The sequence below is a fragment of the Lygodium microphyllum genome, chromosome 25, assembly GCF_053477565.2.
Source record: "Lygodium microphyllum isolate KBCC chromosome 25, Lygodium_microphyllum_v1.1.10, whole genome shotgun sequence".
NCBI lineage: Eukaryota > Viridiplantae > Streptophyta > Polypodiopsida > Schizaeales > Lygodiaceae > Lygodium > Lygodium microphyllum.
In genome coordinates, this window is record NC_141159.1 from 111,083,495 (window position 1) to 111,107,853 (window position 24,359).

General features: G+C 39.2%; 1 protein-coding gene across 1 annotated transcript; it reads right to left on the minus strand.

Moving 5' to 3' along the window:
* Positions 1–1,666: 1,666 nt before the first annotated feature.
* LOC148014625 (uncharacterized) lies at positions 1,667–4,510 on the minus strand. Its single transcript, XM_087667303.1, has 2 exons — positions 4,077–4,510; positions 1,667–3,012 (listed from the first exon to the last, which is right to left on the minus strand). The coding sequence occupies exons 1-2, from the start codon at positions 4,426–4,428 to the stop codon at positions 2,216–2,218; spliced, it is 1,149 nt and encodes a 382-aa protein (XP_087523429.1). The 5' UTR covers positions 4,429–4,510; the 3' UTR covers positions 1,667–2,215.
* Positions 4,511–24,359: the final 19,849 nt, after the last annotated feature.

The window sequence follows — 24,359 nt, forward strand, 5'->3', positions numbered from 1 at the left end:
TCTTTGAGCCTTTAAGCTTTTGGACTATCACACGATAATGTATGATAGGTGAGTTTACCACACCTCAAAGCTAATCTAGTGTTCTTCCTTTCTTGGGATAGAGAAGAATGTATAATTAGTGAAAGAAGAGTATCAAGAAGACAAGGTGAGAGATTGTGGCAAGGTGAGTTGTTTCTTTTGTTTGAAAATTAGAAACCCATATGATGTCCAGATTGTTATGTGTTTGGCCCAACCTATTGGTTCCATTGCCAAGACAAAGAATAGTGCAATGATCAAGGTTCTCACACTCCTACAATGTGATAAAATAGGAGGTTTTTCTGCTTGAGTGTGGATGGGATCAATGGGGTATTGATCGTCGATGCTCACAATTCTCATACTCCGAAACATGTGACTAGTTTAGGAAGGCCAAATCCAAAGGTTCTGATTTGTTGGATTGAAATTGGAAATTTGGATTTATTAGAATAGAAAAAAACACAAAACTCAAACTTAGAAGCATAATAAAACTTTAAAAAAACACAAAATGCAAAACTCAAAACTTAAACTCTTCTTGCTTGAACAAATCATGTGATATTGCTATGGATGGAAGATATTGCATGCTTGTTTGGTTATGTGTGCATTGAATCAAAAACAATACAAAAATACGAAAAAGCACAATGTAAAATAGCAAAACTCAAAACTCAAATCTCAACTCTTCTTATTGAGAAATCCATGCATCAATATTACAAATGGAGTCTTGCTTGTTAGGGTCGATTGATAGTGTATACATTGAAGGAAGAAGAGTGAGCAAAGCCCAGAAAATGCAAAAGCACAAAACTCAACACTCGCACTTATCTCACTCAAGAGTTTGTGTGATATTGTGGTTAAAAATATATTGTGCATATCATAGTTGTTTGGTTATATGTGCATTGAAGGATGGAAAGTGATCAAAACTCCCTTTAAAAAAAGTAAATTGGTTAGTTGTCTCTTGTTGTCACACTGTGCATTGGTTGATTACATTTAAGTCTTGTTGCTTGCTTTGATCTTGCTTGACACCTCTCCTATTGTATTCTTGCACTATGTAACTTCACTCTTGTACTAGACTGAATTGCACTAATAGATCACTCTTGCACTACAAGATCACTGCTGTCACACTACAACTTCATTGTTGTACTAAAAGATCACTCTTGCACTAGAACCTTACTCTTGCGCCAGATCACTCTTGTATTAGAAATTCATCTTGCATTGGGCACTCTTGAACTAAGTACTCTTGCACTAGCACGCACACCCTTTGCACACCTATCATCCAATTGCACCCACATACTTGTGCTCTTTTCACATTTTGAATTTGGGCATCTTGACTTAAGTGTTTGTAACAAAGAGACATGCAATGATGATCATGGAAATGGAAAAGCCAAATTAACCTCAAAATCCCAATTAGCTTGATTCAGGGCTTTTAGCAAGTACAAGTTTTCATGTCATTGTTAACCTACTCATGATTGCACCTTGGATATTGCAATAGTATATGCAGATGTTATTAACATGAGTTGCTAGTATTAAAACATTGTGAAATCGTAATTTAAAAATCCATTTTTTTGTATAATTGTACTTTTTAGTGGAATTTCTTTTGTGCAAATGATGTGTTTTAGTGATATCACGATATTTTATATGTCCTTGCCCAGCAATGGGAGAGCCATGATAGAGTCATTATATGGCTTCTTAAAGTAAAGAAGCACATGCATAGTTTACAACCACATGCATGATAATGCCTATCTAGTTGTTGGAAATGTAGGATAAGAACACCATACAACTTTGAGCCTACCCTAGGAAGTATAGTGCATCCAAAGGAAGACAAACTTTAGGAAATTTTGCCCTAGAGAGATGGTGAAAATTGACCCAAACCTCGGGCATTGCATTATAGCAACAATTGGTCAACAACCTTTGAGGTAGGAGAAAAGAATCAAATAAGAAATGTAAATGGTGCCTTGAAGGTCTTATATGATTGCCTTGGAGAGACACTGATTGGATCTCTCCGGCATTCTTTTTTAGGTTACTCATTCAATGGGGAATCCGGATGTGAAAGGGCTACATGTAGGTGTTGGAGAGAGAGAGAGAGCGAGCGAGCGAGTCGCGGAGCCTAGTGATACCTTGTTAGTTAAGCATGATTCCAATGAGGTTGGTTTCAGCGTTGGGCTGATTTAGGGTGGGTTGGAAAGGGGTGTAGACTATATAGTATAGTCTAGCGGCGGCAGAGGATGCCTCCGGCAGTGGAGGTGCTGCTACATTTGGCATTCATTAATGGAGCGGTGGTCGAGGGCAGGAGCTGGGGCCGCGAGTCAGCTGCGGCATGGAACTGGTTGGCTAAGCAATTGGTGGAGAAGAGGGAGGAGGTGCGGAAGTTGGTCTCGCCGCCCATGATGGGCATGGGCACGCCCACCTTGACGGGGTTACGGAAGCCGGGACGGTAGGTCTGCCCCAGGACGCCATCGACGGAAGGCGAGAGGCCTCCGAGGAAGCTGAACTGCGTGTTGAGGTGCGCGAAGCAGTCGTCTGCGGGGAGGCCGTAGCCATGCACCCTGTCCTCCTCCCGGGTTATAGGCACCACCTCCACTGCTACTGTCATCAGGCCGTCCACCGACACCTGCACGCTGTTCGTGTCCCCGAGCCTCTCCACCCTCACCTCGTCCATCGGCGCGCTCCACGTGGCCCCCGCCCGCTCCTCCACCTGGACCGCCTCCCCGTCGTACGTGAACTCCAGCGCGTCCACCTCGTCCCGCCACGCGGCGGTCTTTCGGGCGGAGACGCTGAAGGTGTGGCCCTCGAAGAGGATCCCCAGGGCCTGCACCCACGTGAAGTCGCGCGTGCGGCCAGCCGGGCGCAGGCCGATGAAGTGGGCATTGATGTGGAGGGATGGGTCCGTGACGAGGCAGAAGTCCTCGCCCGCCTTGCCGTGGAAGTAGAACATGACGCCGTCGCCGCCGACGAAACGCGGGTCGTAGCAGACGGAGGAGTAGCCGTGACAGTTAGGCTTGCGATCTGTTGCATACTTAAACATCGTTAGGAGGTTACAGACATGCACAGAGAGAGAGAGAGAGAGAGAGAGAGAGAGTGTGTGTGTGTGTGTGTGAGAGACGTTTCTCAAAGGCTATCGGACCACATCAACCCATACAATGAAGTGTATATCTCTTATCACCAAGGTAAAAGACAAGCTTAGAAACTAGATGCTGGGCGATACTCTAAGTAAGAGCATATCTATTATACAAATGTAAATGATACTATTAACAAGGAAGAAAAAAGATAGAAATGCTCTTTCCCTTGTTGATGTATCTCCCTAGGTGGAATTGTAGCTTTGTGTACTAAAGCGGCCTTGGCATCTGCCTCATATGGTATTCAATGATAGCCTTGTTGATGTGGGTATCTAGATCTCTTCTCGAGAAAATGTGGGCAACTCACTAACTATGTGCCATCGGGAGAGACTATGTTAGCTTTACTACTTTTCGATTGTATGTGTATTCTCGACACGTTGAGCTCCTCAAACCACTCCATATCTTCATCCAACCCCAGGTACCATCATCCAACTACAATCACCATAGAGCATTACAACACGAAATGCATGGGCAACTCACTAACTATGTGCCATCGAGAGAGACTATGTTAGCTTTACTATTCGATTGTATGTGTATTCTCAACAAAATGAGCTCCTCAAGCCACTTCATATCTTCATCCAACCCCAGGTACCATCATCCAACTACAATCACCATACAGCATTGCAACACGAAATGCATTCGTAGCTCACATGCCGCCTCATATCTAGCCTTGTAGGTGCAATCCCCACCCCCCATGCCCCCTCATATCTATCCCACATGCCATCTCATAGCTAGCCTCGCAAGTGCAATGCCCATCCCCATCGCAACAACCGCCATCTTCCACTCCAACAAGATATGTATTGGTGACTTCCTACAGTACGACACCTTGGAGCTCGTGATGCTCTAGGAATTCAACACACGGGGATTGTGGGGAGCGGGGGGGGCAAGAGTGACTAGCTCGTGATGCTCTAGGAATTCAAAAGGTGGGGGGGGACGAGAGAGAGATCCCCTTACGCTTGCAGGAGGTCTGGCACTTCCGCGAGCAGTCCACAAAGCACTCGGAGGCGTGATATTTGGTGTGTTGGCGCTTCGGGCACTCACGCGGGCACTTGAGCTTACGGAGAAAGCACCGGTTCTTGGCGAGGCACCGTGCCTGGTCCCTGGCGTAAGGGTTCCGGGACTCGGTCACCATCACGTATTTGGTGGTCTGGGGATCCACGCCATATTTGCCAGGGTCCTGTTTTGGTTTGGGCTTGGGCTTGGGCTTGGCATAGTCGGTTTGGTCATGCGCCGCCCCGAGCTCGATAGCCAACGAGAGACCCAGCGACAGCAAGAAACAGAAGAAGAGTTGGCGCGCCACCGCCATGTCGGACCTTATGGCTGTACTATCAGTTTATAAGTCGTAAACGGATCTCTCTCTCTGTCTCTCCGTCTCTTCGCACGTCCGTGCTCCGAAGTCTTATACCCGTCGCTCTCTCTCGAGGGGATCGAATATAATGCTAAGTCAACGGGGCAACACCTCTCGCACTTCCTCGTTCGTGAAGGCGACTAACCATGTGCATTCATACATATCCACGGAACTACCCGAATTCAGTGCTACAGTTTTGTCTAGGCCAATCGATACCGATAGTACAGATAATACTTGGAGGACATCAGTACCAGGCAAGTGCTCCCACCTCTTAAGCGTAGATGATCATGGAGTTCGACCATTCGCCCGTGCTCGCTGGCTAAGGGTGGTAAGATTCGCTTGCAACGTATTATTGGGCCCTGCTCGCAGAGTATTGTGGGCATTTTTTTAATGCATTGGATTCGCTTCAACATCTGCGATCTTTTTCTGTAGCGTAGGTGTTTGAGGTAAGATTTTATTTACAAGCTCGCATCATCGAATGGCTCAAATGGTTTTTGTGGATTTTCTTTGTGCTGCATTCTGGATGGGTGGGAAGTTAGGTGCACCACTATGGGCCCATTTGCCCTATTTCTTCTAGTCATATTCCTTAGGCCACATTCACATATATCCACATGCGAGCCTTTCCCCAAGTAATAATGGGCAGGCAGTGCTGTTTTAAGAGAAGGGACGAAAAATCATTATATAAGAAGTATTGCACTTTTCCACACATCAAATCTTGAATGGCTTGTTGGAATGCCAAGCAGTTTTGAAGTGCAAAGCCATTGATTGAAATCCTACATCCCACGTATTTTGTATGGCTTTGTGAATGGATGGTATGGACAACCCAGTCAGAATTTAAGTGCTTTTAAGTGCAAAGCCATGGGTTCGGATTTGGCATCCCACACATTTCATTGGGCTTCATAAGGATTGTGGCGTGGACATGCTAATTAGTCTTTTTGTCCCCAAGGACACTAGTTTTTATGGTCCATCACTCACCACATCAAATGCATGCCCCCTAAGAGTGAGGTCGCCCAAGGGTGAGTGGGGGCAAACAACTCAAAACGCTGTCGAAGGGTTTGTGAAAGCAATGTCGCAACCACAGAAGTCCTTGATAAATTCCAGAATAGAAGATCAATCAGGTGAATAAGAAAAATGAGAAAAATGATGTCAAATAGTATTCATATTTCTGCCATGAAGTTTGCAAAATACAGGATGACTTCAACTGATTTTAGGCCTCTTAATTTAATTCTGCAGCATTTGTAGATCCTTGACCTCAAGTCATATGTGCAGAAATTCAGAATTCAATATACAACACTATTGCGATCTTTTTGGATTCTGTTACCAATAATGTGCAGGAAACTGCCATCAGTGAGTTTACAAACAAGAGACATGAAGTGTAATAAAATCTCTTGTGTGGAAACTGTATTTATTCACCAAGATTATCAATGTCTTCAGAATTCGTAGTCATTGTTCATATTTGGAGCCATGGAAGACAAAGATATGTCATGAGAAAGGGAGTGTGTTGCAATTGTCCAAAAACCTGATGACAATAAGGCTCTATTGTAGTTGCTGCTTTTAGAGACTAAGGAATGATTTCATAGACGCATACTTGAACAACTGAAGGAATCTTTCCACATAAACCACCTTTCTCTAAACCTCTTTCTCTACAAACAGTTGTACTCCCAGAACTGTGGCCTTCAAACCCGCTGTAGGATGGAGAACATAAATTGTATGCAAATTCTTTCTATGTTTATGGACTAATAGTTGCTGAAGTCACTTCATTCAGCTTGGATCAGGCTACATTTGCCATGCTGCCGCAGAGTGGAAATATATAACTGTGTAAGACCTTTACATCAATGGCTCAAACTCCTTTACAACATAGAGCACAAATTATTCCAAGTCAAGACACCGCAATAAAAAATTGTGCTCCTCCTCACAAGCTTTTGAGGTTCAGTAATCTTCAGATCAATACGGAGAGATGTTCAGACCACTACAGATCTCTCTCTCATGAACTCAACGAACCTTGCCACTGGAAGGTATACACTCTGAGTGAAACCTCCATCGATTGAATCAGAACCTTTGATTTATCCTCCTGCATATGTTGTATTACTGCTGTTTCACGGTTCTTAATTCAATGTTCTGATTGTCGCTTTCATCCAAAGCTTTTGCTCTCCCTTGATTCCACATGTGAACTCGGCAGATATTTGTCGCCCGAATTAGTGATTTTGTTCTCTGGAAGAAACAGACATCCAGTCGAGCTTGAGCCTCCCTGTCTCCGCAGCTCTTCCTCCTTCAGACTTAGAAAAGCGTATTGTGGATTTCTTCCCATAACTTGATGCTGGAGTGATTGTACTTATCCGTGAAACACAACGATGAACCATCCATTGAGCCACAGAGTTCCGTCTCGTCGACTGGGCAATTTTTGCCCTCCAGATGACGACCTTCCTCCTTTATCCAGAATTCTGCGCCCTTCACTGTCTACTCCGTGGTGGAAGACGAGTATATGTAGAATTGTAAGGGAAACTTCCACACTTCACGACAAAGCCCAGGCTCAATGCCTCCATGATTCCGCCTTCCAATCCACGCTTTCCTCCTTGCGTGTTGACTCCCCTCTTCCCTTTTCATTCCTTCTCTCCATCAAGCATTGATCCTCTCTGTAGCTTCTTCTTCTCACTTACAGATATCCGCCCTGTTTTCCATTTCCCTATTTTCTGATTAAGCCCCATTCCAAGCTAAGGTCATCATCCTTATTCTGGCGGCAAGGATATGATTCAGAATGCCACTCTGTATCACATAGAATTTTCAGTCGTATCTTCACTCTCCTCTACTCCACGCATCCTGTGTCAGATCCATACCTCCCAAAATTTTCTGTGACAATCATACGTCTTCCCTCCAAAAAGCCCCCTTTTTAAAAATAGCCCAAAAGCTTCTCCTTTTTTCCCTCAAAGCACGGCTTCCCTGTCCCAGAAAAGATTGACCCAAATACTGCTCTGTCTAGTAATCTGCACTTCGCAGTTTAAAAAAAACCTCCCAAGGGGTTTTCTATAGCATTCAAATTATCCAAATCTGCCCAAAATTGGTGGTTGCCCAAATAGCAAACACATCAACTGAAGAAAGTTTCCATGTTGTGTAACCATCGCATGTACTCTCGTTGCTCCTTTGACCTTAGATAATCCAACATATTTGCTGCAAGTTTTACAGTAAGCCCTTTGGCTTTTATGATATCTAGGAATGCCCGTTGAAGGTTCTCATCAAGCTCCTCAAAAGAAGGCCTTCATATTGTGCCAAGGGTTTTTCAGACTTCTCGGTCTCATCTTCATTAACATATACAACAGACTCGACCATAATCTCTATGGCTCCACTGATGAAGCTACCATGTATTTCCACAGCAGGTTTTGTTTCACTTTTCTTAATGTTGCTTGCGGCCTAGAGCAATAGAAGAGGGAGATTGGGTATTGGTCTTTGATAGCAGCCTTGAAAATCAGCATACTGCACTTCGGAAGATGGTGAAAAGATGGTTTGGGCCATACATAGTCAGACATGTCTTTGATAATGCAACATATGAGCTAACAGAATTGGATGGAACAGTGCTTAGAGTGCCTATTGCTGGAAAAAGAATCAAGATTTTCAAGAAAAGAGATGATGAGGATTATGCATTGGAAGAATTTTCAAGAGAAGAGCAACGACAAGAAACTCCAATGGAAGGGACAGATGATATGGCTGAAAATCTTGTTGATCTACCGGAAATGCATAACGAAGAGATTGATTTGTTTGTGGATCTTGATGATAATGATCATGGGTAGTTGGCCCATCCGGAGGATGCGCAGGATTAGAGGGGGTGGATGTCGTATTGCTGCGCATTTGAGGTGTGTAAACCACTCAAAAGTTGTGCATGGGATTTGGTACTTTGTACATATTTAGTTGTTGTGATTACATTTATTCTCTGCATATGAGTATAGTAGCGAGCATGAAGGGTTGATTTCAGTCTATGTTGAACAAGACATTACAACTATACAAACAGATGCAAGAGGAGGATATTTTCTCAAATCAGTAGACATTTAAGATCACATTTCAAGCATGTGATGCCCTCATTGAGGAGGAAGAGGGCTCTGGTTCTGACGATGGTTAATGTTGCAATGCATATGTATGACATCAACATAACCATCGTCAGAACCAGAGCCCTCTTCCTCCTCAATGAGGGCATCACATGCTTGAAATGTGATCTTAAATGTCTACTGATTTGAGAAAATATCCTCCTCTTGCATCTGTTTGTATAGTTGTAATGTCTTGTTCAACATAGACTGAAATCAACCCTTCATGCTCGCTACTATACTCATACGCAGAGAATAAATGTAATCACAACAACTAAATATGTACAAAGTACCAAATCCCATGCACAACTTTTGAGTGGTTTACACACCTCAAATGCGCAGCAATACGACAACGCTTTCTCTACTCACCTTAAGGTCACACCACAAGGTGAGCCAAGGGATGAAATTGACTGACATGAATTAATTATGATAGCCAACATACCACTCACAATGAAAAGAAAGGAAACATTATTTGATTGGCTCTACGTCTACCTACTTGGTTCTATTAGCTAATGGGAGAGCCAAACTTACCTTCACATAGGGAAGGGCAAGAAGTGAGTTTTTTGAGCGAGCTTTTTTTGCCAAATCCTCTATTCTTATTTCACAAAGTTCACTTATTCCAACCTTAGATGTATCCACCTCCACTTCCACTTCCACCAATGCCGCCGCTATCGCTAGCTTTACTACCATCACTATCTTTGCCACTACCTTTACTCACACACACACACTCTCTACATGTAAGTAGCTCATTCCCTCTGTCTCTAAATCTCTCTCTCTCCTCTCATACAACACTTTCTTAGTCTCTCTCTCTCTCTCTCTCTCTCTCTCTCTCTCTCTCTCTCTCTCTTTTCTCTAAGAGAGAGAGAGAGAGAGAGAGAGAGAAGAGAACCTAGGCCCTACACATTTTCTTCTCTTCTCTCTCTCTCTCTCTCTCTCTCCTTATTTTAGTTCAACAAAAAGTTTACATTTCAAATTTTAATCTAAGAGAGAGAGAGAGAGAGAGAGAGAGAGATACAAAGAGCAAAAAAGAAAGAAGAGAACAGGAAGGGAGGGAGAACATAGAGAAAGAGAATTATAGAGATCTTGTTGCTTTTATCAAGAAAGCTAGAAAAGCCTTCTAAACTTAACCACATTAAAAAAATAGCAAGATATTCCATAAAGAAAGCTTATTTCAATAAAATCATATCTTAAATCTCATATTTTAAAATAATCTATATTAAAAATAAATAAATTAATAGTACTAAGGACAATGATCTAATTATTACTAAAAAAGTTTAAACTTATTACTTACAAATAGAGTAATAATTTTAGTAATATAATATTATATAAATATATATTATTATATATTATACTTAAGATAGCTAATCATAATTATGAAATTTACGCTTGGACTTACGCTAACACCCAGTGCTACTCAAAGCCATCGCTACGTGCTCTACACATCAACTGAAGCATTCACAATTGTTAGAAAATAATAAGATAAAACCCATGAAAGTGAATACCTAGTAATCTTCAGCTATAAAATAATTAAATAGGTTGGATCTCTGTCCTAACTTGAATTTAATACAAATGCACTCTAAACTCATAAACGTCCATTAATTTAAATATGTATTTTATCGAATCACCTGCACATTAAATTAATCTGACGGTCGAAAAGGATCGGCGTCCCCGTTAACTTCTCGCACAAGGAATCCACCTTGTGTATGAGCCTCCACAGTAAATATAGTTTTACGGAATCCATCACAAAACCTCACGAAATCCACCATGTAATATACCTCCTGGCATCACACCCTCGTGGTGGGATAGCAATTGTCCTCAATTGCTATTAGCTGCTCAATGTGGAGCTAACAGTATAGGGTAAGCACTAAGGGCCCGGGGGCGGTTATCCATTGCACGTCTTCAACTGAACCAAGTATCTAGTATAGGATAATGAATCAATCAGAGTCTAATTATTAGCAAACAATTGATTCTCATAGGATTAAAAACTAGTGTTAGTGTTATAGATGTCTTTCATGGGAGTAAGAGAGTCAAAAGATAAGACAAAAATATTATGAATACTAGGTCTCATACTCAAAGCATTGACAATAACAAATAAAAGTGTTATTGTAGTTTAGTAATAAGTAAAAATTTAACTAAGAATTCTAAGAAAAAAAAAGTAAAAGACTTACCTATCTTATCTTGATTGGAGATCTTTATCTTTACTAGATAGTGTGAATTTGCAACAAAATTTGGAAGTTGAAGAATGTTCCAAAGTACTTTTAAGAAAAAATTATTAGTCTCAATGTTTATCAAATCAAAAGATAACAATATTAAAGGCATCCTATAATCATCAAAAATTAGAGTGATAATCATATTGAAGGCCTACTTTGAATAAAAAACAACTTATATCTTCTTATGAATCAAGTTAGTCTATAACTAGAGAGTTGGAGCTTATAAGGAATTTTACAAAACATTTACTTATGACTAAGACTAAAATTTAAAAAGAAACAAGAGAAGGCTAAAGTTGGATAAAATCTATTCTCTTGGTAAATAATAATAATATTCAAGTTTTATGGCATAATTAGATATGATCATCTTTTAATATATGCCTATTTAGACAAAACCATGTCTAATATAAGTTTTAGATCTTCGTATAAGCTTAAAAAAATTATTTGGGAGTACACTAATATTCCAAATGGATTAAAAGCTATCCTACTAGGAAATTAGATGCCTATATAGGTTGAAATTTACCAATTTCACTAAGTTTGGGTTAACTACAATATCTACTTTTAAGATAAATAACTTTCTTTGTAGATAGAATCAGGTCATGATGATAACTAGGGAGTTGTAGAGAAAAAAAAAGTCTACAATTTATATCCCTATGATAGATTACCAAATCTGAAGATAAGGTCATAAAAAATAGGGCTCAAAGTTGGCTACTACACATTTTTTTGCATATTGATGTGAAATTTGTATTCAGTGTCTCTTTAGGACTCAAATAACTCGCTAAATATTCAAAATTTGTAAAATTTGTGTCTAATAAAAATTGTAGATATTTTTTAGAGCTAACTTTTATTTACACCATCCTCAAAATATGAACCAGTAAAAAGTTACATAACTTGAAAAATAGTTGTTTAAGAGGATTTTTATGGTGAATCATATGCAATAGCTAGACTCTTTTCCAATGTCTCTTCTATATAGCTTGTTACATAAATAAAGACTTAATATGCTTAAACTTGAAACTTTTATAAAATAAAACAAAGCTATGATTTACTATGAAATAAACTTCAAAAGCTTTTGGCTATAACATCCTGTTTACATAGCCAAGTCCATGCTATAATCCAAATTCAAAGAAAAACAAATTGGATCAATTTGAGTCAATCAACTGTGAATATAAGGTTGCCCAAAATAGGAGAACACACAATTAAAAACTTGGAATGTAGCCAAGCTCTGATACCAATGTTACGAAATGGAACAGGTGGCAAATCTAGGAAATCAAACATCTCAATCATTAAATACAAACAATATTATAATACATACGAGGATTTGAACAACTCAATAGATTGAGAAAGACAATAGAAAAATGCACGATTGGGCCCAATCTCCCCCATAGCAAAAGCCATGGTTTGCCATCCTTAATTATATATTATAGTTTTACATGGATATTTACATTCGTATCTTACATATAATTACAAAGAAAGTACAAATATCAATTGAAATACAGAGTTTTAAGAGTCAAGAGGTATCCTATAACATGTTGCAGTTGATGTAGAAAATTCAGTGCTCTGAATCTTAACGTTTTGACATCATCATCGCGTCCAAGGCGTGAGACAACCCCAAAATGACTCTTAAAGCTCTAAATTCGGATTCCAGATGAGGGAGAAACGAAAAAACTCAATCTTCACCCTATTTTCCTGTTTTGCACATGATCCTGTTGCTTTTATAAAGAAAGCTAGACAAGCCTTCTAAACTTAACCACATTAAAAAAATAGCAAGGTATTCCATAAAGAAAGCTTATTTCAATAAAAGTATATCTTAAATCTCATATTTTAAAATAAGTTATATTTAAAAAATAAATTAATATTACTAAGGACAATTATCTAATTATTACTAAATAAATTTAAACTTATAACTTACAAATAGAGTAATAATTTTAGTAATACAATATTATATAAATATATAATATTATATATTACACTTAAGATAACTAATCATTGTTATAAAATTTATGCTTGGACTTACGCTAACACCTAGTGCTACTCAAAGCCACTGCTACTTGCTCTACGCATCAACTAAAGCATTCACAATTATTAGAAAATAATAAGATAAAACCCACAAAAGTAAATACCTACTAGCAGTCTTCAGCTATAAAATAATTAAATAGGTTGGAACTTTGTCCTAACCTTAATTTAATACGAGTGCACTCTAAACTTAAAAACGTCTATTAATTTAAATATGTATTTTACGGAATCACCCATGTGCACATTAAATTAATCTCACGCCCGAAAAGGATAGGCATCCCCGTCAACTTTTCGCACAAGGAATCCATATTATGTACGAGTCCTGGCAATAAATATAGTTTTATGGAATCCACCATAAAACCTCACGAAATCCACTGTGGAATATGCCTCCTGGCATCACGATCTCTATTTCAATGATGGTTAACACACACAGTAAGAAATCGGACAGCTCGTTCATTATCCTTGCTTCGGATTTGAGCATAGTAAGAGCCATCATCAAGAGCTTTTGTTTCCAAACGGGCTTCAAAAATATAGGGTTGTCCAAGAATGATAGGGTAACTATAAGAGTCTTGAACAAAGAAATAAAAATTGTATTTTATGTCTCTAATAGTTACTTGCACATTAGGACATGAAACATATAACTCTCCAAAAGAGTTATTTGCAGCTCTCATTTTCCAACTTGGATCAACATCTATGGGCCATCCACCAATTTCATAGAGACTCATTGCCATGATGTTCATGTTAGAGTGATGGTCTAAGAGTGCAATACATGGTGTTTCTTTTCCTCCAATTTTGATGACTATCTTCGTTGTTGCTCTTGCCCAATGGATACGAGAGTAGTGACTGCTTAGAATCAACCAAGCTCCTTCCTCTTCATGCATGTGCTGTAGACGCCCTTCTTTTTTAGAAGTAGACTATCCAACTGGTTGGACCAGTCGACCATTACATTTTCAGCTTTTACTTCTTTAATTTTTGCATCCATGATTTCTTTATCTTCAGCTTCAATTACTGCAATTAATTCTTTAATTACTTCAAGCTGAATTCCTTGTGCAGTCAGCTTCTCTTCATCCTGTACAAAGACTCAAAGACCTTGCAAAAAAGCATGCACTATTTCTTTAACATCATCACCAACATATTGTCTTTTTCTTTTGATTACATTAATACTTACATCATGGAATTCATGTTTGGAAATTCCAAGAATTTTGCCTAAGGTGAATTCAAATTTGCTTCCAAGAATTTGTTCCTCTAGGACTCGTTTAAGATTGGTTGCAGTTTCTATGTCAGACTCTACAATCTGTAGCCTAGTTGCTTGCCTTTCTTCTTTCCTTCGGTCCTCTTTATTTGTTGCGCATCTTCCATCTCTTGATCTGGGGTTATATTTTTAGCAAGTTTTGGTAGTTCAAGCATTCTTCTAGTTACCCTTTTGGAGGGCCAACAATGGAAGGGTCAGGTTTATCTTCTCTTTTCTTCAATCAAGACCTCTTTATGATTGACATCAGCCAAATGTGCAAAAGCAGAAAAAGAATCTACTGGTTCTTTCCAACTAGTTATTTCTCAAATGCACTAATTGGTGTTAGTCAAATCATCTTTGGTTGCTTTTCTGTATTCCATTTGATCTAATTCCTGCATCCATATTTTAGATTTCACATGAGTTTTACATGCTTTCAAATTTGATTTAAATGGTTCAATTTGCAGCCCATAGGTAGCTGCATCAATTGCTGCGTAGACATTTTTTACAGTTAATTATTCTAATCTTTTCTTCATTCCACCATTGCCTAAGTTTAGTACCAGTGGAAGACCAATTTCAGCTGCATGAATTTTTCCGTCTTTCCAAAAGATGAGCTTATGTGCTTCAGCCTCAGGGAAGGTAGAACACTCCCTTTTGTCATGTTGTTGGCTGTCACACCAAATACAACGCCTCTTATAGCCTTCTCTCATGGGTCTTTGAGTTTATGATCGTCCTCGCTCTTTGACTTTGACATCCAGCTTCTCCACCTTAGAACTAATTTGTGTAAGATTCAAATGAAGGTCACGCATGCTTTTAATGATTTTATCCATGACATCATTTTTAGAAGGAATAGAAGAAGAAAGAGTTGATTGGTTAATCAAAGGAATAGGCGATTTTGAAGGTGGAACAGACTCCATCAATGAATTTGTTGGAGTTGAAGTAGAGCCCAATCTTAGTCGCATCTGCTCTCTTCGAGCAATCATGTTAACTGCATCAGAAAACATCTGTCCATGCAGTATTAACTTCTGATTTGGAGGTAGCGTCCTCTAAGCGATCAGCAAGTTTCTCTTGTAGAATGGGATCTACAGCCTTAAGAAATAATTTAATTTTCTGACCTTCCATACTTTATTGGTCTTTAGTATCAAGTTATACAAATTTACTTTTAAACTCATGGTACAAAGTTGTTGTAGCTAAACATTTATTGGGTTTCTCAACCCAATGTATGAAACTTTTCTTTGTCATTAGGCCAGAGTCTTCTAAGAAGGATTCTTTGCATAGGGCTTTTTTAAATGTAGCCCAATCCGCATCGTCCACGATCTTGCATTTATTGTTGTTGTTGTAACATTTAGATTTGTTGTTGTTGAGTTTGCTGCAGTATGCACACCAATTGTTGTAGAGTATCTCTTGAAGAATCCCCCATCTTGGAGTTTTCTTACACCGACCTTCATGTCGGGTTCACCAATGTGGCAACATGTAGGGTTGAAGGACACCACAGGGGTTTAGCAAGAAAACTAGCTAAGAAAAATGGAGATGTGTCTTCAATAGATTACAATGAATGTTAAAAGGTTCAAGAGGTACTTCTTGGTCAATCACTGGGGTTTGAGAGAGAAGATTGTATTAGGGTTCAAGAGCTTAGTCTCCAGAGTTGGTTGAGATAAGAAAAGGGATGATACAAGAGTATTACCTCATAAGTTCAATTTCAAGTCAAGATTGTTTTCTTGTAAGAGCCGTCATGGATTATGAAATTAAGTACATGTATCATCAACAACTCTGCATCCCATCATTTAGCTTCGTATTATTACATTCAATGTAAACTAAAGCTTATGAGTCAATTACAAGGCTTGATGGAAAAAGAACTTTTCTTCAAGAGAGCTTCAAATAAATATTTAGATGAGGTTAAGTTTCCATAGCCAAGAAGTTAATAGGAAAAGCGCCCCTTAATTCAACTCAAAGCATAAATGAATGGTCTTTAAACGTTGCCCTACCATAGGAGCTCATAATACATGCATATTTTGAGAACATGTCACAACTGAAAAGAAAGAAATGAATTAAAAGATCACTATTGAAGCTAATTCTCTAAATATGGCTAGAGATAAGAGCCCCAAATCAGCCCATAAACTCCCGAGATTATCCTTTGATGTTAGCATAAATTTTCTCGAATTTAGAGTGCATAGATCAACCAAATACAAGTGTTAATCATACCATATGAAGTAATAGAGAAGTAAAAGGATATGTTGTCCACAAATCACTATGTGGGCTGCCTATTTCAGCCCATAAATATAGCATCTACCTTTCAAGAGGACACTTTGATGAAGTACAAAAACAGTCCATATATTCAAGAACATGTTACAAGCAATAGGTAGCTTGCAATAGGCATGTAGAAGTAGGGAACAAGAAGGAATTCCTACTGCCCTTGTTTGCTTTGTAATTGGTCTCCTATTTCAGCCCCAAGCTTATACATAGAGAAATCAAGATGCTCTCTTGATACCTCTTCCACAATCTTATGCAATATCAAGTTGCATCAAGCATAACAATGTCAAGTAGACCAATAAATGTTCATAAATATTCAAGAAGAGAAGAATAAGTGTTGATATTCAGCCCACTTTCTTCTTATAAACAATCCAAGAAGGCTTCTTGACATATCCCCCTTCAAGCTTCAAGAGCATGGATGAGTCATTTGTATCAAGATTAATCAATAGAGCAAGTAGAAGAATTTCAGTGCTTTGATTTACAAGATTGGAAGACCAATAATAGTCCCTATTCAACTCTTAAAAGACTCAAGAGAGTGGATTTAATGTCCCTCTTGATATGGGAGATCAAACTCAACATTCACAAGTCAAGCCTAGTCCTCTCTCAAGGAAACTCATAATCGAGCTCTCTTTTGTAAGGGCTACTCTCCTTTAAATACACAGTTTTTCCCTATTTTTCTCAGTCAAGAATAGCCTTCCATTTTCATCAGTGCATGAGAGGAGTAGCACTTACATGTCCAATGGAGTTTGCTTGTGATTGCATGGCTTTCTCCCCCTTTGCTATGGCAATGAAGGAGCTCTTTGCTCCACCATTCAGGATGCGCCTTGAACAGTCTGAGATCTGCCCACAAAATGCAGCATAGATCACGTTGCCCCTTGATCTTCTCCTTGGCTATTTCATCAGTCACATAAGCATAGCATAGAGCATAGCACAAGACATATACAATGTCCTATGCTTAATCAACCTAGGTAACTCTGTCTCCCTTGTGACTTGGCTTATGAAAATTCTTAAAACTTTGAATGTCATAAGTATACAATCATATCATTGGCTCCTAGAAAATGCAATTCAAGGGAACCTACCAAGTCTACTTCTCATGTCCATATTTTATCTTGTTTAATGCTTCATGACTTACAGAACTTGTAGCAATTTCATGTAAGTGACGCAAGGTAAGTTAAAAGTAAGTAACCACAATCATTCATCTTGTCAAGGACCCATGATACATTTATTGTATTTTAAGGCAGAGAGTCCCCTATCTTTATTACACCATGCAATATGCTGGTGGACTTGGGTTTTTAAGATTTATTGCACTAGACAAGTCTCTATGTAGCATTTCTAGATTATAAGTGACTAAGTGATATATTTAAAGGTTTTAAGTTTTATGTTTAGACCATGCCCAGATAATCTCATGACAATGGAGAGCTTTCTAGTTGGTAAGTCACCTAGCAAAATGTCCCCCACATGTTGAGTCATGAAACTCCTCAAGAATAAATAGTACCTCATCAAGTACTACACAATGGCAATAAATGTCATCTACACCTCTCTGATAGAAGACACCACTATATATAATTGAAAAGTGTAGTGCCTAGTGCTTAATCATTATGCTTTCAGACTTTCATAGAGCAACCCTAAATTTCCCTATAGATAGATAGTACATTATAGCTATATACCAAGAAGGAATGGAAGCTATATCGATTTTGAATAGACCTTTAATGTTACTTCCTTCTTCCAAAATCTCATTTCACTCCCTAAAATCCACCAAACATTCCACAATAGCATGTAGCTTCTTCGGTGGCTTACTACTAATCTCATAATCAAACTCTTGCAAAGTGATTAACCACTTTGCTAAATGGTTAGGCAGGTACAACTTGTTCAACAACAGTCTAAGTCATTTTGCCTTCATAAAAAATACTACCTTCTCATAGAAAATATAATGCCTAAATTTCTTCATCGCAAAGACCATTCCAAGGCACAATTTCACCATGTAAGTAAAATTGACTTCAGATATCCCCAATTTTCTACTAGTAAAGGCAATTGGACAATACCATTTCTCTTCCCAAATTTGGGCTAAATAGCAGTTGATACTATGCATTGTTGCTGTTGAAAATATATATAGAAAGCCTCACATTCTCTGGTTGCTTTTAGGATTGGCAATTTCACTAGTTCCTACTTCACATCTTTGAAAGATACTTGACATGTGTCATTCCACTCAAATAGATAGTTAAAAGATAAAAGGTTTGTCAATGGCAACTCTATTTCTGTTAGTGCATTGATAACTTTCTGATAATATCCCGTTAATGATAGAATGTTGTGTATCTCTTTTGGAGTATGTGGTGGGCTCATAGTGACTATAACCTTTATGTTTTCTAGGTCAATTGCAATACCACCTGAACTAACCACATGGACCAGTAACAATCCATAGGGCACCCCAAAGACACACTTTCTGGGATTAAGAGCAATGCAAAACTGTTTGCAACACTTAAAACATTTCCTTAAAATGATCAGTTGTCTTTCCCTTGTGGTGGCTACCTCTAGATTGTTAACGAAGAATTTTGATTTCTTTGGAGAGATGCCACCAAAAGTCTTATCAGTTATTCGTTGCCAAGAACCAAACGCATTGCATAATCCAAAGGCCATCACATGATATGCAAAGGTACCAAACATAGTGATAAATATCATTTTCAATTTGTCTTCCTTTGCAATAGCCATTTGGTTATATCCAACAAAGCAATCCATAAACTAATAGATTTTCCTATCCACTAATTGATCTAAAATCTGATTAATGAAGGGCAAAGAATAGTAATCCTTAATCATCTTCTTATTAAGCTCTTTGAAATCTATGCAAAGCCAAATTTGATTGTTCTTCTTCTTCCTAATAACAACTAAAGAACACCACTTTGTGTATTGTACCAGAAATATCTAGCTAGCTTTTGTAGTTTTGTCAATTATTCAAATAGCCCATCCCTTAATTCAAAAGCTATACGCCTTACTCTCTCTGGCATAGGGCGGCTATCTTCCTTTAGAGGAATGATATGAATAGCTAAGGTGGGAGGAATGCCTCTCAACTCCTCATAACTCCAAGCAAAGATATCACGGAATTCCTGAATCAAGGATACATAGTCATTCCTTTCTTCCAAACTAAGAATGGACCCTAATTTGATTGGCTACAAATCATTCAATATCCCAATGTCTAGCTCAATTACATCTACATCTCTAATCCTCTCTTGAGCCTCTATTGGCTCATTCAAAGTTACTTGATAGATATCCTCTGTAGCGGATCTCTCATTGGATTCATCACTTGTTGATGACTCACTAGCGGATGAAGCATCTAATGCATCTAGCTTTGACAAGGATAAAGAAACTCTCTCACTTTGAGGATATTTAGGGTAGGCATCTACTACTACACATCTTGTATCTCTGCCAAATATCAACCGATCAGTGGGTATATCCACCTGACAGTCTATTTGTAAGATCCATGGCCTACCTAGCAATACTTGATAGCTAGGTGGCCCTATAAACCTAATGACCCTAAAGTCCAAAATGCATTCCACATTAGCAATAGGCACATGGACTTTAGTAATACAACCTTCAAGTTTCCTTAAATTGTCATCAGCCACCATTCGCAGAATCATGGAGGCATATTTTTTTATTTTGAATCCTAGCCTCTCCGTCAATTTCGAACTCGTAATGTTGATAGAGGATCCTGTATCCACAATGGCATGATCCACTAAAGTCATGTTAAAGAACATCATCAAGTGTCCTTCATCTTGGATTTGACAGTTAAACATTAACTTTCGAAATTCATTAATATGGAGTTCTGCATCTTCCTCTACTAACCCATTAAAAATGGGTAGAGGAAACCTTATGACTGGAAAGTCTGGCATTCCTAGTGAGATTATAATGGGTTATGCCGTGATAACAACGAGATTTGCTAAAGGAGTTTGCACGATGGAAAGTATTACTCCACTTGAAGTGGGCTGAGGAGAAGTACTAAAACTTCCTCCTCCTAAAGGACTATGTGTAGGACTAGGGTTGCTAAGACCCTTCCCTTTTGTAGGGATATTGGACCACTCCTTTGCGGAGAATATTTTCTAATAATTTTGGCCCTCTATCTAGCCTGTTCAGCTCTTTCTTGCTTTGAAGCTCGGCTTGATCGTCTTTTATCTCACTTCCTTTTGGCTTACACTAATAAATTGTTCCCTATTGACTGAGATCCAAAAACCTCCACTTATTAGCTCTCAACAAATGCACCACCTACTGTCGGGACCTAAAATGGACCCAACATTGGCTCTATGGTACTTGTTGGGCCTCTACTACTCATCTCAAACCGCCCCACATAGGCTCGTGCAGGAGCATCTAAGAACTTTCATTTGTACATTTTTATAATCCAACAAATATTTTTCTCCACACTCCTTAGAGGGAGTCCCTAAACATATTGGTGTTATACACTGTGTAAGCACACACAAAGGGAGTCCCCCCTCGGTTGATTACCACGGCTCCACTATGGCTCTCCTACACCTCAGGGATCGGCCCCAAGATACGCCATGAACATACAACACATTCGAAACAAAATCCACTCTTTCAATTGATCAATCTAGGAGATAATAGATAAACCTCACCGAATATCCCCCAAGGAACCGAATGTCCCTTGCTTCTGCAAACACACACCCCCATCAGTTAACTGTTTCTCTGGACTGATTGATTGATTGATGGATTGGGTCGGGTCTATAAGAGAGATTCAACTTTAATTTGAGACATTCCTTTGGAATGAGTTTCTCTGTTTCACTCCTGTTCGTAAATCAGAAGTGAGGGTTTCTTGGCTTTACACGCATAATACTTGATGTCAGAGAAAGAGGAGCAGAGAGAGCTATGAGAACCTGTCTTGCTGTATATATCCCCATGAATTAGGCAAGAACTAGATGCCATTTACCTCCCAACCCTCTCATCAAGGGCATAATCTATCTTAAGAGTAGCTTGAGCTAACGATTAGTTGCCCCATACCAGTTTTGCTTGAGAGAAAGGGCGTCATATAGACAAGCAAATGGGATTGCTGATTCTAGATTACTTGAGGGGCTCTGTGGGGTGGAGTGGTTTTTCCTTCTCTATGCATCATACATCAAAAGGTTTTGACATTCCTATGTGGGAAAAGCGGTCCTAAGAGCCAGCACATACCTAGCTAGTTGCGGTCCCGTTACCCCCAACCGTAACTAGCCAGGTATGCAATCCCTCCCTTGTAGAAGCTTGACATGATGCTGTAGCTAAGAATGTGGCAATTATAATGAGGATCCGTTTAAGACTTACTACTGTGATGGTTTCATCAAGAAGAAGAATATTATTATGTGTAAGTGCCTTGCTTGTGGAGAGTCGAGACTGATAATATTGTGATGTGTAAGTGCCTTGGCTGTGAAGATGGGCTTGCCCCCAAGCGTACCTAACTAGGTGTGCGGTCGAGACTGATAATATTGTGATGTGTTTTGAGCTTGTTTGGGTTAGTTTTGATAGGCTATTCATTGTTGTAACAATGTGGGCAACAAGCCTTTTTACTAAGAATGTTTATGCCTATTGTGTCCACTAGTCTTTCTAGTATACTACATGTATACCGTGATGTATACTACATGTATACCATGCTTGGGAAAGGATAACTGCTGTGATGGGCCTTATTTATAGCCCTAGGGACACGACCTTCCTATCCTAGCAGGGTTTTGTAATCTCTGACTTTGCTTGTTTTGAGGAGATGTCCAACCATGCTTGGGAAATGATAACTATTGTGATGGGCCTTGTTAGCCCTAGGGACACGATCTTCCTATCCAAGTTGGGTTTTGTTATCTCTTGTTTGCTTTTTATCCTATGTTTTCTCGAGCATAAGTTTATTATAGTAAGCTCCAAGTATCACTTGTTCGAGGAGATGTTTAACCATACTAGGGAAATAATAAGTGATGTGATGGGTCTTTTTGGCCCAACCCGGCCCGATCTTCCTTTCCAAGCAGGGTTTCGTAATCTCTCTCTCTGTAGCCTACTTATGTTTGTAGACTCAGAGTCAGCTTGAATTCCCCTTCAATTCACATGAACCAAGTGACACCTTTGCACCACTTCATAACGTACATCTAGCTATACTTTACTGGAAGATCTAGTTTATGTATGTGCCCATAATAAATATAGAGCTTTGAGATAACAATATTAAGTGAACATAGTTTTCCTTCACCCTATGAATATGCTTGTAAACCATATAGCACTATCGTATCCCTGCTCTACCCTTAGAAATAATAGACACATGTTTTTGCTAAACTAAGTCTTATGCATCTTTGGAAGATTTTGATACGAAGGTATTCTATAATTAAATCTCCTTGCACTTTCTACTCTTTGCAGCTTTCTAATTAAATCTCCTTAACTATGCTTATGGTTCTTGAATATAACTTATTTCCACCATAGATAAAAGTCTACTTCCCTTTGAGTAATGCTTTTTTTTTCCTGTTTGATGTATAACCTTTGATATGTAACTTTAATATATAGATTGATTATTTTTTATTTATGTCTATGTTTCAGGAAGCCATAATGAATAATTTAAGGAGATGTCAGTGCAATTATAAGTGTAGGCATTCAACCCTTGGTCATCAGAATGTTACTAGACAAACTTACTATGCACACAGTCGCAAGGATATGAATGGGATAATACATTCATCAGTTCTGGCTCAACAAGAAGGTCAAAATTCTACTAACAATGATGTTTCTATGAGTGAAGATAACCCTCCTATGGATCAACCATCATCTCACTCTTTGCCTAGACGCAGGCGTTTGTGGTGTACATGCAGAACATATTGTGGAGGTGGACGTATGGTTCCTCACTCAACATATGCAAGACACATGAAAATTGAGGAAAGATTTAAGAGTCTCGCTACTAATCTTGGTTTACATGACTCTCAAGGACTACCACAAGATGACAGTCTACTAGAGCATAATGACATGGGAGAAGAGGTCCATAATGACCCATCATATGAGATTGGCAATTTAGACGAAAGGGAGGATAATGAGGTGGAACCACAACATGAAGCGTTCGAGATGGATGATGTTGAACCATCTTTATTTGACAAAATCGTTCAAAGAATAATTCAATTGCAAGCACTTTGGGATGAGCATCAAGCTTCAATTGAGTTTCAAGATAAAATGCTTAAAATTCTTTTTGGTGATATGGTTAGTTCTGATCCCCCCCAAGCACATATGGACAATATACATATGCCAAGCTTGGCCAAACTACTAGTGCAAATGCCTAATACATGGGATGGAGACTTGAATGGTATAAATATTCCTACTTGTTGGGAGAAACTTGGTATCATGTTCACACGGCTAGGTATGGTTAACTCCCAACGTTACAGGGTATGCCAAGGAAGTGAGAGCTCTATTCATGCACCATTTCTTTATCAGCCAAGCAAGGAGGATAACTACATTAGATGTTGAGATATCGAGCTCCACTCATGATACGCCAGGGTGACCGTTGTGTATTCATGTCACCGACTTGTCAGTTGCAGATGCGGTTGGTACACCGCCCCTGAATAATAGCTACATGATAGCTATCCTTATCTACTCTAGTTCGTGGCTCAGTTAGTATGCCACCTTAGTTAGTTGAGTTTGGTTTTGAGACCCATATCTAGGGTTCTTCTATTTCTTTGTACTTGAGTTCTTTTGGCTTCCACAACTAAGAAGAGGAAAATTGTTTTCAGCCTCCACCCTTGTGTGTATTCCCCCATTGTGCAAGCAAGAAAGCTACAAGTGAGACTCCTTCCTTCTCTCCCACAATCTTGACATGGTATCAGAGCCTTGTTCGTGGTAAGGAGCTCAAGAAAGCAAGCCAAGCTCGCGGTGGTCTGGTAAGAGGAGCAGTGTTGCTTTCATTTTCCGTTTTGGAGCAGATCTCTGCAGGTAGCACAGCCGGAAAGTACAGGAGTGCATTGTCTCAGGTTGAGACGCCCTTCGCGGTGAAGCAATAGGGCATTTCGGGGCCTTGTTTTGGAGGCGGAAGTTTTCTGCATGCACTCAGGAAAAGGCCCAGTTTTATGCTGTGCAGCCACTATTCTACAAGTCGGTGAATAGTTACTGTAAAAATTGCATTGTATGCTTGTGCGCAGAGAC